Raw genomic sequence first — 14,068 nt, 5'->3', positions numbered from 1 at the left:
ACGCACGCACGCACGCACGCACACACGCACACACACACACACACAGAAAACGTATGTGTGTACTCTTTATTTATATTCCAATACGTAGTGCATAAATATGAGCATACACTTATTTGACACTTCATATAGCCAGTGTAGAAAGAAAACAACGGGAAATTGCAAAATTCACTTTCACTTATATCAATTTCTTGCATAATGTCTTTTACTTTGCTTCCTCCGTCTTTCATTTTTATTATTTTTATCCTGTCTTCAAGCGTGAATGTTTTTCTTTTCTTAACTCCTTGGTCTGCAAAGGTCAGTTTCGGAGCCATTTTAGCAATGTAACGTTCGTGCTGCGTCTGAAACTAACAGTAACAAATACTTCCTGGACTACTGCGCATGTGTAAACCAGTGTGGTGGTTGCTGTTGCTGTTTCCAAACGAAGCAGTAGAGGTCGCTGTGGTATTTTCACCCATGTAGGTTTCGTTGTAGAGGAGTTTCACTGTACCTGCTAGAGGGATGTGTCTGTCAGCAAGAGGAGAATAAATTGATACCCGTAGATGTGACGTGCAGACCTGACAGCATAGTTTAAAGCCAGCCTACTCGTCTAACTCGCATCGCCCCACGCAGCCTGCTAGCACCAAAGAGCCTGTTAAGAAGCATACCAGATTCACCACTTCAACGAGTCCCACTCGAGCTCAGTCTTCTGACTCCCCACACCTTTATCACAGGTGACTCCATCACCTATGACATCAAGCTGAAAATTACTGTTTAATTACTGTGTAAATTGTTAACTGTGTATACCTGGGCCAGACTACCGAACAATGAGATGCACAACTAGAGAGCTGATGCGAAACAAGTTAAGACACAAGGGACAGGCTAAAAACACTCGCTGATATAATTAGTGGGCTGTAACGTTTCAAGAAAGAGGCAATTAGAGGTTTCAAAGAACAACATAGCAAGGCCTTGTAGTCTCGCTAGAAAGTCTACCTTGAGTAAGCACCTCCAGTCCTTTGCTTGTTGATGTGAGGTTTCCCACCTGTCTTGTTTGTCTGCCCACCCTAAATTGACTGCCTGCGGATAATCCCCCCTGTGTCCCCTTCTCTGATTTGGTTAAAATCAAATTAATTTTTCCATTAAATGAAGCATCTCCCATAGACTTTGTGAGCTCACATGTTGCGTGCACTTCAAAGATAGGCCCTCATCTCTGAATCTGGTTTCAAACTCAGTCCTACATTTAACAACAGCTTCAAATCATTTGGACTTCTCTTTCAGCAGCAACTACTACCGTCCCCTTGGCCTTTATTCTTGAAATGAATTTTCTGAATTTGTGGCTGACTTGGTGACCCACAGAGATAATATATTAATCATGCATGACTTTAATATTTATATGAGACAATATTTAATACGATGTCTGGTAGTCCGGTCAGCATTGCAAATGAGAATCTGTTCTCTATCACCTCACCTGGATCAGTAAAGGTTAAATAAATGAATACTTTTGACTTCTTCAGGCAGCAAATACCTAAACCAGCCCATAATAATAGCGTTGGTACCAACCCAGGGGATCCTATCGTGCTGCTGTCTGACCATTTCACAAATGTGAGGTCTTGGCACGCTGCCGTCATTCCATTCATGACCAACGCTACACGTTTTTTAAACTGCTATTGCGCTGTTTATTACCCACAGCTATTCTTTCCCTTCCATCTCATATTGGTACTATACATAACGTAACAAAAAACTTCCATGTGGCTCTCTGTACCACCTTTGACATGTCACACCACCAATTAAAAAACGCATACTAAAAGACACACAAGTTCTCAGATAAGACCGAGTATCCATGTCGGAAGCTTGAGCTCAAATGCCATGCGATTAAACCTATTAAACCTGAGGTATTTTGTCAGGCATGGAGCAATGATTTGTTGAAATACAGACACATTATTTATCACGAAAGACTTCCGGGCACAGACATATTCAGGGTTTCGTGTAGGGCTGCTGCTGAACAAGGGGTTGTGGTTAGTGGACTGGGATTCAACATGTGGCGGAGCAAATTACTGCTCTTTTGGCTCTCTCATGCAGCGGACAATGGATGAAGCCTTGCTAAATACACTGCAATCAGCTAGTGATTAGTTAAAATGTGCTGAGGCTTCGAACCGCATGTCGAACAACCCAGAATGGAATTTCTGAAGCACGTATCGGAGTGTGATTCGTTTACAGGGAAATGACGTCATGGATGACGTATAGTTCTGGCTGGCTCGAGAAGTGGTTCACTTATCAGAGCGAATGTGAAATATCGCAATGTGATGCTTGTCTCGCCTGTGTCTGCACGCAAGGTGACTACACTGGGGTTTCTTGGAGTTGACAGGAGGGGCTCTTCTCCTCTGACACACCCACCCAAACACACACACACACACACACACATGCCCTCATAAGGTACTCCAACATCCTTGCTCACGATTTACCAAGCCTGCTCCTTTTTAGTCTTGGTCCCGGCTGGTAAAGGCAATATTAGTTGTCATGTTGGTAGTAGTAACTGGTGCAACTCCTTGTTACTGTTAGTTACATTTCCATAACTTGCTACTAGACATGAAAGCTTTTTTTAAATGTCTATTGCACGTTTTTATTGTTCTCCAGATGTTTTCGGCATTGTGGGCTCATTTTTTAAATACTTTTTTTCCCTTCATCTCAGGTGACAAACAGTTTACATACAAAAAACGATTCAAATATCTGTCTAGCCATTCACACTAAATTAAGAGTTCTGAACCTCTGGGACCTCAAAGTTTGTCTTGCACATAATCAGAAGAATAACCGCAAGCATGCTGTTCTTGTACTTTCTTGTGACCTCTTTCTGTCTCTGGTGTTCAAACGGCCAGAGAGGGCACTGAGAATGAGCTTTGACTGGCCACCCAGCTTCTGTTGTTGATGGGAAGAAACCTTGCGGAACAAGTGGGCGAATGATTTCCAATAGAAATCCACACAGCTGAAACGCTTTGCCCTTGAGGCAAACTGTCCATAAGCAGCTTGTGAGTAAAGTACAAACGTTAAAGTAAAACAAAAATAAAATGAAATAGTCCACAGCCTTACCGAAAGTAATGTTAGGTGCACAGGACTGCAGCTATGCTACAATGAATACAGTAATCCCTCGTTTATCGCAGTTAATGGGGACCAAAACCACCCGCGATAAACAAAAATCCGCGAAGTAGCGACCAATTAACATATACAGGTAAAAAAAAAAACATTTTTTTTTTAAGTCCGCAAAAAGTCTGCAAACGATCCGCAAGAAGCTGCAAAACAACAGCGAGTCACACAGAGCAACATATACAGTACTGTACTCCATGTATATTTAAAAAAAAAAAAAAAAAAAAGTTTTTTTTTTTTTTTTATGTTTGAAAAAATCCGCTATGCACTGAAGCCGCGGTAAACGAACCGCGAAGTAGCGAGGGATCACTGTACGTCAATGATGGTGTGCATGGGACATAACTGAAATAAATCCCAAATACTATTTGCATTTCTGTTCTGCGTTATGTTTCAGATCCAAAAGGTTAACTAGAGTTTCCCAACCTTTATTGAGATAAGGCACATATTTCCCCATCGGAAAATATGTCAAGGCATACCACTTAGCGAAATGATTCACAAAAAGTGGATACACCGGTTAATTGTGTACCTTCTGTCATCTAGTGGAAGAGCATTCTCGTCTGCCTGTTAATAAAGGTGGTTGCCAAGATAAAGTCACAAGAATATTTTTTTAATAGAAAATAAATAGTTTTCATCTTGATAACTGACACTGGATAAGGCGACACACCTGATGAACTCTCACGACACACAAATGTGCCATGGCACACTGGTTGGGAATCACTGAACTAGAGCACGGCTGCATTTTCATCCTCAACCATATTTTACTCAGAGAAGTGTCCTATAATAACCTACTATTAAAAGGAAGTGCATTTATCCGGAACCCCGCTTGTTCCATTTGTACGCGTGATATTTAACGACTGAAAGCATCATGTGTAATCCAGTTGTGCATCTCTTTGCTTTGGGATGCTTATGCATCTACTGAGCATCCATGTCAATAACGGTTCTGACATGCTGCCATGGTAACCAAGCCATGCCATACTGTTATGGGCGTGAGTGGAATGATGCATGTCTATGAATCACAAGATTGACCTAGATTATGTTCATACTGTTCAGAACAACTAATCGAGGATCAAAACACCTGAAACAGAATCGAATGGATGTATAAGAAAAATAAATAATACGGTCACTTTTTCCATTTTTTTTCCCTTCCTAGATGTCTATCTTCACCTTTACCATTGATTGTGACTTTATTATGGCGCCAATGACTTTTTTAAAAAGTGGTAATTCTGAAGTTATCAAATGCTCGGCAAACATTGGTAGGGGATGTTATTGTATTTCATTCTTAAATAAAATGACAGCATACATTAATCCCTGAATCATTGTAGAAATCAATTCAATGGCAAATCATTACTATGATGATTTTTAATATATTTTTAAAAGTACCATGACTTAACTATGGGTTGGGTTGTTACACACGGATGCACAATCAGGGGTAGAATGCGGTTTCTAAGTGCCTACTTCACAGCGGCTAACTTTACATCATCAAGGTGGAGATCTTGTGGTTCCTTTTAAATGTGCTTTGTGCATGCTGATATCCTGTATGGATCCCAGCAAGTCTTTCCACCATGAAGAACGTGCACCTCCACCTGCGCTGAATTAAAAGGGAATGAGGGGAGCCGCTTCCATTGCCTGGGTAAGAAGCCAGCTGTGTTAACTCCCACACTAAATTCAGCTAAATTCAATGTAATTTATTTATTTATTTATTTTACAAAGAACGCATAACCAATTTAAGGATTACAACACAATGTGATCCAAGTTGGCCCTTGGATGCCATCCAAGTACATTAATGATGCCGTATTGCTGTGGCCTTGTGATTCTGCATACGACTAACTGTATTTATCATGGTAATGAGTAATGACTTTTAAATGACATTATTTATTTGTGTGTTTGGTCGGCACATCGGTCTGAAAAGGATCTTACTTTGATGGGTATCTACATGAATAAGTGACAGACTCCAGTTATCCATATTTAATCAGACATCCTCATCTACTATGAATGTTGTTCACTTGCTGAGGTGCTCACCTGATAGGAGCCGTCTCATCGCCCTTGTCCAGCCACTCCTGTGGAGGGATGATGTACATACACCACAGCCCCCAGTTGTAGCCGTGGGCGGCATTGGCATACTGCTGTACCTCAAAGGTGTTGTATTTGATGTTGTCGATAGCGGGCAAAATGATGCGGGTATGATCCTCTTTCATTCGGGTTAGAATCGGTTCAGCCCTTTGGAAGAAAGAAAGGAAAGAATAGAATCACAGATTAATTTATAAATCAACACCGCTTTTGTCAACAGGTATGAGACTTCTGAATTAGAAATGTTTGAAAGAGATTCATTCCCTGTAAAGTACTAGTGGAAACATAAGTTTTCTTCCCTCAGAAGATTGAGAAAGGTTGTCCAAAGATTTGACCTTCATTGCACTGTTTTCTCATTAGTTACAAATCATTTCAGTTTTATTCCACACAATTTTTTTTAACTAATTACAATGAAATTACACTACATTGTGTGATAATAGGTGGGCTCAGTTTATTTTTGCACATCTGTGAATGAAATAACTTAAAAAATTAACTTCAAAAAAATTACACTGAGAGCATTTACACACAGCTGCAGATATCATCTCGCATTTAATTCTCTGCCAACATGAATTGTGCTCAGTTCCCAGCAGTGTTACAGCCTGTCAAACCAGTGTTATTTAACATCCAAAACAACTGCCAGATTATTTCCCTTGACTGTTGATAATGCAAAGGTCTCGCAAAATGAATTTTCCACAGGTCAACAAATAAAACCAGATTTCAAATCTCCTGCACACGAAAACAAATGCCAAGATGATCCCCCGTTTGAGACTTGTTGAGAGACAAGAGCAAGGCTTTCTGAAGAAGCGCACAATGAGAAGAGAAGCTTACTTTGCTACCACTAGTTTGTTTATTTTGCCTCAAATCTCATCACAACATTCATCTGAAAGGTTTTGTACCTGTTTTATGTAATTATTGTGAAAGAAAGAAAGGAATACACACGCAAACACACACAGTGTGTGTGTGTGTGTGTGTGTGTGTGTGTGTGTGTGTGTGTGTGTGAAAGTTGACATAAATGGTGGCAGGCCAGGTCTGGCCCCTGGTCCTCGAGTTTGACACCTTTGGCTTAAGTAATTCAAGGCTCTTTTTACAAGTCAATTTAGGGGACATTTCAAATCTCAACCTCAAAAAGGTTTTGTGGAATTTCATAAACAAAGAAAGCTGAATTGTGGCCACAAGCAAATTTAAGTGCCTCAATTTGCTTGCTTCCCAAGGCTTCAATGAGATGACGATCGTCCGCCCGTCCATCCATATACTGCATGCTACGCTCATTCACACATAATTTGCAGCAGTGAAGCTAATGAATAAATCTTATTATACATTTCATTTAGAATTTCACTCATTTATGGTTGACTGATTTCTATCGGTGAGGTGCAGGGCTCCTCATGTGTATTTGTGCTAAAAACCAAATAAGAGCCTCGGCTCTAAAACCACTAGTCTTTATGTTACAGTCACAATGAAATCATTGCCAGTGGTACATGAGAAGAGTCTTTCTCATGCTCAGAGATAACATCCACCATATCTTCAAAGCCAGTCCTAATACACTCAGCTTGTCATGTGATGTACTTCTAAATTTATAAAAGGGGGCTACAATTATACCGTGATGAATGTGTCTCTGAAGGATACTCCCACACTTGCAGTTTCTCTCTCTTTCCACCCACTGCCTCTGTTCACCCTGATGCTTATGCTCTCTCGCCTCATCTACTTTTCTTCAGTGGGACCCATTCGTCTTGGCCAAGCAAAACTGCTACTTTTCACAAGAGGTTAGGGCTCAGATTGCCAATGGAATAGACCAGTTGAATTGCATATGCTATTATGATTAACAAAAGCTATTCTAAATACATTACTTGATAAAGATGGTTGAAAACAATGATGCCCCTTCTACAAATGATAGGCATTTTACAATCACTCATCAACCAATACTTTCTAATGTGACATCAATGCAGTCTCCCGTATAAAGAAAGGATAGCCATTTTGGGGATTAAGATTTGGACTGTGCAACATTTAATGAGCTGTTGATACATTTGAATGTATGTTATTTATGCTAGACCTAACCTTCATGTATTTGTCTGCTTGGTTCAAGCACAATATGAATTGCACAAAGAGAAAACGATATTGAGGTTCTGAATGAGCTTGGTAAAAATAACACTGCCTGTATATGACTTTCCCACTACGAAGACTTCAGGTTGGACACCCTTAAGTGTCTTTTCGCAAGATTCTAAATTTATAATTGCTCCAGATTGGTTAAATGTATGAAAGCCTCTTGCAATGAATGCAAATTTATTGGATACACAAAGGAGAGTCAAGCAATATTGTGATCTTTGGAAATACGAAGCACATGTATTGTTCGCGTTTTACCAAGAGATCTGAAATGAAAAAATTGCTGTTGATAAATGATGTGAGAATATATGCAATTAAGGAAGATGGGCGCAAATACGACAAAAAGAAATTATTTGAGTGCTTCATGACAAAAAGTCAAGGAACCATGAAATTTTACAAGATGGAATGGATAAACATTTTATAGCATGGAAATCAGCAAGGATAAAGACCATTTTGGCTAAAATTTGGAGTAACTGTCCAGTCTAATAGTCGACACACAGACATGAAAAAAGATGTCTATTCAAAGTTACTGTTGTGATTAATGTTCAGTGTTGACAGATTGTTCCCTTCTATTTATCAAATAAAGAGAGAACGAGACCCTGTGCCAACTGAAGAATGCAACTACCTTTTAAACTTGAAATAATCAATATCACGTTGCTGACTTTTTATGAGGTTATAAGTTAATATCTTGTATTCATCTTCAAGCAGCCTTGTGAACCAAAAACAGCTCTTGAGCCAAGAGGCAACTTCACCACCACAAGAACCCGTGAGGATGTAACATAAGATACGTTCTGGAAATGAGGACTTGCGGTTTGAACAGATCAGTCTGCATGTGTCATTCCCTTCCATTATCTGCTGTCTCATCCACACAACGTTGAGAGGTTCATTCATCCACGTCCAACAAAATCACACTGAGAGCCATAATACAAAAGAAGTGAATCCCTTTCAGTGATGAATAACCAGAGATTATGTAAACATGCCAACACCTGTGGTTACTTTTCCTGCCACGATTCAATTCCATTTTATGTGGTGTTTCACCTGCAATTGGCTGGCAACCGGTTCAGGGTGTCCCCCGCCTACTGCCCGAAGACAGTTGGGATGGGCTGCAGCACCCCCCGCGACTCTTGTGAGGATATGCGGAATGGAAAATGGATGGATGGATGGATGTGGTGCTTCACAGTAATGTACTAGACCTACCCATTGTCTCGTCAAGGTAAATAAACATAGTTGTATTACAACGATAAGCATGCTTGTAACCAGCACTGACAAAACATCCATCACTGATGGACACCCATTTTGCTGATGATTGATGAATGATGGGAAACTGGAAAAAATTACAGACTAAGCAATGACAGAGAGGGGTTTTTGTCTGTCATTGTAATCGTCACTGTTTGATGTAGCGACAGACCTCTCAGTCCGTCAGTGATGGACACCCGTTTTGCTGACAACTGACAGAGCATGCCCTGACTATACAAGGTAAACCCTGAACTGGTTGACAACCAATTGCAGGGCACACATAGATATACCCATACAGCCATCCGTGGTCACAATTACACCTAGGGACAATTAAGAGTGTTCTATGAACCTGCAATTCATGTTTTTGGAATGTGGAAGGAAATGGGAGTACCCAGATAAAACCCACACAGGCACGGGGAGAACATGCAAACTCCACATAGAAAGGCTGGAGCCCGAATCGAACCCTGCCCCTCTGCACTGTGAGGTAGACGTGCTAACCAGTCAAACACAGTGTTGCCCGAAGCACAACTATTCAACCATAAAATGTAAGTTTCATCAGCCTACCATGATTAGTTTAGAAGTTTAGTATAGAAATGTTCGGTGAGCTAGGCTCCTTTAGCGCCCTTTTTCCAGCTTCAGTGGAAAGGGAAAATTAGATGCACTCCAGGTCTCTGCTGATTGATTGAATGCTACAGTGATGTCATCTGTGATGTGGGGTGATCTCTTCTGAATGGCTGAGTGAGGACCACATGGTTTTCGACCTCACTGAGGTATAGGAGGGTCGCCATTTGCAAAGGGTGCACAAAAAAAAAAGTCACTTGGGTAGTGATTAATAACGTGAGATAGCAACTGGACAGAGGTTTGCATGAACGATAAATCATTTCCTCATGGTTCTTCTGCAGTCAGGAAGTTCGGAAGTGACTGAGACAAGGTCCAAATCAACACTTGAACACTCTAAATTGTCCCTAGGTGTGAGTGTGAGCGCGGATGGTTGTTCGTCTCTGTGTGCCCTGCGATTGGCTGATAACCGGTTCAGGGTGTCCCCCGCCTACTGCCCGAAAACAGGTGGGATAGGCTCGAGCACCCCCCATGACCCATGTGAGAATAAACCGGATGGGAAAATGGATATATGAATGAAATGAAAAAAAATTTTATATATATATATATGCCGTTCAGCACATGATGTCATCAAACGGTATTCCTTTTGTGATCGCACCTGTCGGTTAACAAATGCACGTTTAGCCCCTACCTGTATTTACAAAGAGCAATCGCAACTTTTTCTTCTTCCCGAAAAGTGTTGAGTGCACATGAGATCCATATTGAGTAAACTGGTGAAAACCTTCTCATCGACCAACCAACAGGTTATACACTCAATCCAGTGATGTCAGCTTAAACAGTAACAGAACAGGCAGCATTTCTAATGCAAGTACACAGCAAACGGGAAGGGAATGCCACGTCAATGAATCAAAACACTGCAGCTGCAAGTCGGCAGCATATTTGGTGGCACAATACGCACAGGCAACATGCACAAGGTCATTGATGGAGACTCTCAACACAGAGCGACCATCCATCTTACTAATCACTGGATGTGTCATGGTGAATAATCATATTATGATAAATAGCTGACGCCTTCCATTATAACAAATAGGTTTTGCTTCGAGAAGGTGAATCCTTGGGAAGAAAGGAGATGCAAAAAATGCCTGCACACAGACAGTAGATTATGTAAATTCACACATTTACATGCACACACTAAAGCGACACACGCATATGTCTTGAAAAAAAACATCTCCCGCTTTGGTGAATCCTCTCACTCCTTCCCCATCTTCTTCTGGTAAAATCACAGGGAATTTTTCACACACTTCCTTGAAGATAACATTTTAAAGAGCTGACTTGTAAAGAGAGGGGGAAAAAAAAAATTCCTACGCAACCTGGCATGTAAAACAGAAGCGGTGCGAGGGCACAGCACCACATGTCAAGTAGAGAACACGTCCAAGGTGAATGGTTGATATAGAAGCATAAAAGGCCAGTGTTGGGGGGTGAACGTTACCAAAGTAATATATTACATTTAGGCAGTAGGAGTAAGTTATTCATTATATTTTTCGTAATATTATTCCTGTAACGCAATACAAGTTTGGGACTACAAGATGTAATTCATCACCAAAAGTAAAGGGGAAAGCGGTTCATTAGCTCATTTACAACACAAGCTGTGAACCATCACCATTCAGTTCTCACTTGCCTCTCTAAGTCACGCATCAAAGATGTGTACAGAGTCCCAAAAAACTCTTAGGAACTTTTTTTTTTTTTTTTTTTAATACACAATCGTTGGCACGTTACATGGCTGAGAGGTCATTGTTTGTCAGACTAATCACTGTCATGGTTTCATGAAATGAAATGCAAAACATTTAAAATACAAGTTGGAACACACCGAAGTAAAAAGCAGCCTTTCGTAAGAGTCATTGTGCATCTGAGATATGATTTGAATGGATGTGCCATACAGCCCGAGAATTTTATAGTATTGACTAAAAGAATCGAATGATTCTTAAAAATAAATAAATAAATAAAATGGAGCGATCGTGCATGGCGAGTGCATGTGATGATGTCACCATTGCTAAAATTGGGAACCCCTACAGAGATGATTGTGCCCCATGTACTGTGCTTACTCTGTGCATAGAGAGCGGCAGCCCGGGGGCCGCTTGTATTAAACATGACCTTCTCTTACCAGCCAATGTTGAACTCGACGTGGGCATCAAAGAAGCCAACAACAGGAGCCGTGGCCGCGTTCCAACCATGTATTCTGGCTCGGATCAGACCCTCTCGTTTGCTGTTCCTCACTATCTTGACCAGGCCAGGGTAACGTTTGTTCACATACTGATCCAAGTTGAATTTCAGCTCCACTGTAAAAAGAGCAGATTAGACAGTGACATGTCATGACAGCATTAAGAATGGTTGGGTTGTCAAGCATTTCAAGTATCAACATTTCTCGCGTAGCTTTATTGGCAAGCTCGAATAGAGTAAAGCAGTTTATTTTTGAACACTTTTTCCGTTTGTATCCTTCTTCATGAAAAACATGACATAAAAGATTGTGCACACTGTGCATGTCTTGTAAAAGTATGCAGTCAAACAACCAATATGAACACATTTGATAATACTGCAGCTGTGACTTGATTTTTCGGCAGTCTGGAAGTCAAGACTTGTTTGCATTCAACATGCTCCTTCTGCCACAATACCATGTGGATGAGGAATATTCAAATATTTTCATGAGATGTGTTTTAATTACATCCAGCATTTCATGAAAGACACACAGGGAAATGAAAACGATGCAGCAATGTTATACAGTATAAGTTACAGGAGAATATGCTTTTGAAACAGTTTAATCTAAAGCTGATAGACATCACATGGGGAAAAAAAGACTGACTGGCATGCGGGAAACGCGCATGCCTGTCATATTTAATTCCGTGAATTGACTTTAGCTTGTTAGCTTGTAGTTTGTTATTCCATGGAAATCGGTAGGCCTCATTAAGTTTTTGTTGTAAACACGGTTAGACATTCATTGGAGTCATTCTGCCCTCCCTCCCTATATATATATATATATAAATCCACATATTTTTTGAATCAAAATATACAGACAACACTTTGGTTTGTGGTTTTAATGAACTGAACTCCAAGATCTTGTCGAACAGAATTGCTTTTAAAAATATTTTTAAAAGTCAGATGTGGTCATTTGTCCTTTTTCTTTTGTTTATTCCTGTTGTACGTTTGATTGAGATCTTGGACTCGTGGCTCATTGTATAGTTTAGGTGTACAGTACTGTGTTTCGTTTGTTTTGGTGTCCTTTGTTGTAATACTCATTGATTGGGGTCATGTGTGAAATGACCATTGATGTTCAGTCTACAGTTAAATGTCAGTCCCTTTCTCCTTCGCAAATGTCAAAAGTGTCATGGAAGGAGTCCTCATGTTACTGTCATCGGCAAACATGCTTAGATCATAGTCCGTTCAGCACATGATGTCATCAAACGGTATTCCTTTTGTGATCGCACCTGTCGGTTAACAAATGCACGTTTAGCCCCTACCTGTATTTACAAAGAGCAATCGCAACTTTTTCTTCTTCCCGAAAAGTGTTGAGTGCACATGAGATCCATATTGAGTAAACTGGTGAAAACCTTCTCATCGACCAACCAACAGGTTATACACTCAATCCAGTGATGTCAGCTTAAACAGTAACAGAACAGGCAGCATTTCTAATGCAAGTACACAGCAAACGGGAAGGGAATGCCACGTCAATGAATCAAAACACTGCAGCTGCAAGTCGGCAGCATATTTGGTGGCACAATACGCACAGGCAACATGCACAAGGTCATTGATGGAGACTCTCAACACAGAGCGACCATCCATCTTACTAATCACTGGATGTGTCATGGTGAATAATCATATTATGATAAATAGCTGACGCCTTCCATTATAACAAATAGGTTTTGCTTCGAGAAGGTGAATCCTTGGGAAGAAAGGAGATGCAAAAAATGCCTGCACACAGACAGTAGATTATGTAAATTCACACATTTACATGCACACACTAAAGCGACACACGCATATGTCTTGAAAAAAAACATCTCCCGCTTTGGTGAATCCTCTCACTCCTTCCCCATCTTCTTCTGGTAAAATCACAGGGAATTTTTCACACACTTCCTTGAAGATAACATTTTAAAGAGCTGACTTGTAAAGAGAGGGGGAAAAAAAAAATTCCTACGCAACCTGGCATGTAAAACAGAAGCGGTGCGAGGGCACAGCACCACATGTCAAGTAGAGAACACGTCCAAGGTGAATGGTTGATATAGAAGCATAAAAGGCCAGTGTTGGGGGGTGAACGTTACCAAAGTAATATATTACATTTAGGCAGTAGGAGTAAGTTATTCATTATATTTTTCGTAATATTATTCCTGTAACGCAATACAAGTTTGGGACTACAAGATGTAATTCATCACCAAAAGTAAAGGGGAAAGCGGTTCATTAGCTCATTTACAACACAAGCTGTGAACCATCACCATTCAGTTCTCACTTGCCTCTCTAAGTCACGCATCAAAGATGTGTACAGAGTCCCAAAAAACTCTTAGGAACACTTTTTTTTTTTTTTTTTTAATACACAATCGTTGGCACGTTACATGGCTGAGAGGTCATTGTTTGTCAGACTAATCACTGTCATGGTTTCATGAAATGAAATGCAAAACATTTAAAATACAAGTTGGAACACACCGAAGTAAAAAGCAGCCTTTCGTAAGAGTCATTGTGCATCTGAGATATGATTTGAATGGATGTGCCATACAGCCCGAGAATTTTATAGTATTGACTAAAAGAATCGAATGATTCTTAAAAATAAATAAATAAATAAAATGGAGCGATCGTGCATGGCGAGTGCATGTGATGATGTCACCATTGCTAAAATTGGGAACCCCTACAGAGATGATTGTGCCCCATGTACTGTGCTTACTCTGTGCATAGAGAGCGGCAGCCCGGGGGCCGCTTGTATTAAACATGACCTTCTCTTACCAGCCCATGGTGA

The 14,068-nt window shown here is 40.4% G+C and overlaps 1 protein-coding gene across 1 annotated transcript in view; it reads right to left on the bottom strand.

The window, feature by feature from the left end:
- The window catches only part of galnt9 (polypeptide N-acetylgalactosaminyltransferase 9), a 97,416-nt gene that overhangs the window by 50,089 nt on the left and 33,259 nt on the right, over positions 1 to 14,068 (bottom strand). The window contains exon 5 of the mRNA XM_019885344.1: positions 5,134 to 5,331. Within this exon, the coding sequence (XP_019740903.1) occupies positions 5,134 to 5,331 (198 nt within the window). The remainder of the gene's footprint in view (positions 1 to 5,133; positions 5,332 to 14,068) is intronic.

Source organism: Hippocampus comes, unplaced genomic scaffold (assembly GCF_001891065.2).
Source record: "Hippocampus comes isolate QL1 unplaced genomic scaffold, H_comes_QL1_v1.1 scaffold45, whole genome shotgun sequence".
Lineage (NCBI taxonomy): Eukaryota > Metazoa > Chordata > Actinopteri > Syngnathiformes > Syngnathidae > Hippocampus > Hippocampus comes.
This window is presented reverse-complemented; position numbering and strand designations above follow the sequence as displayed.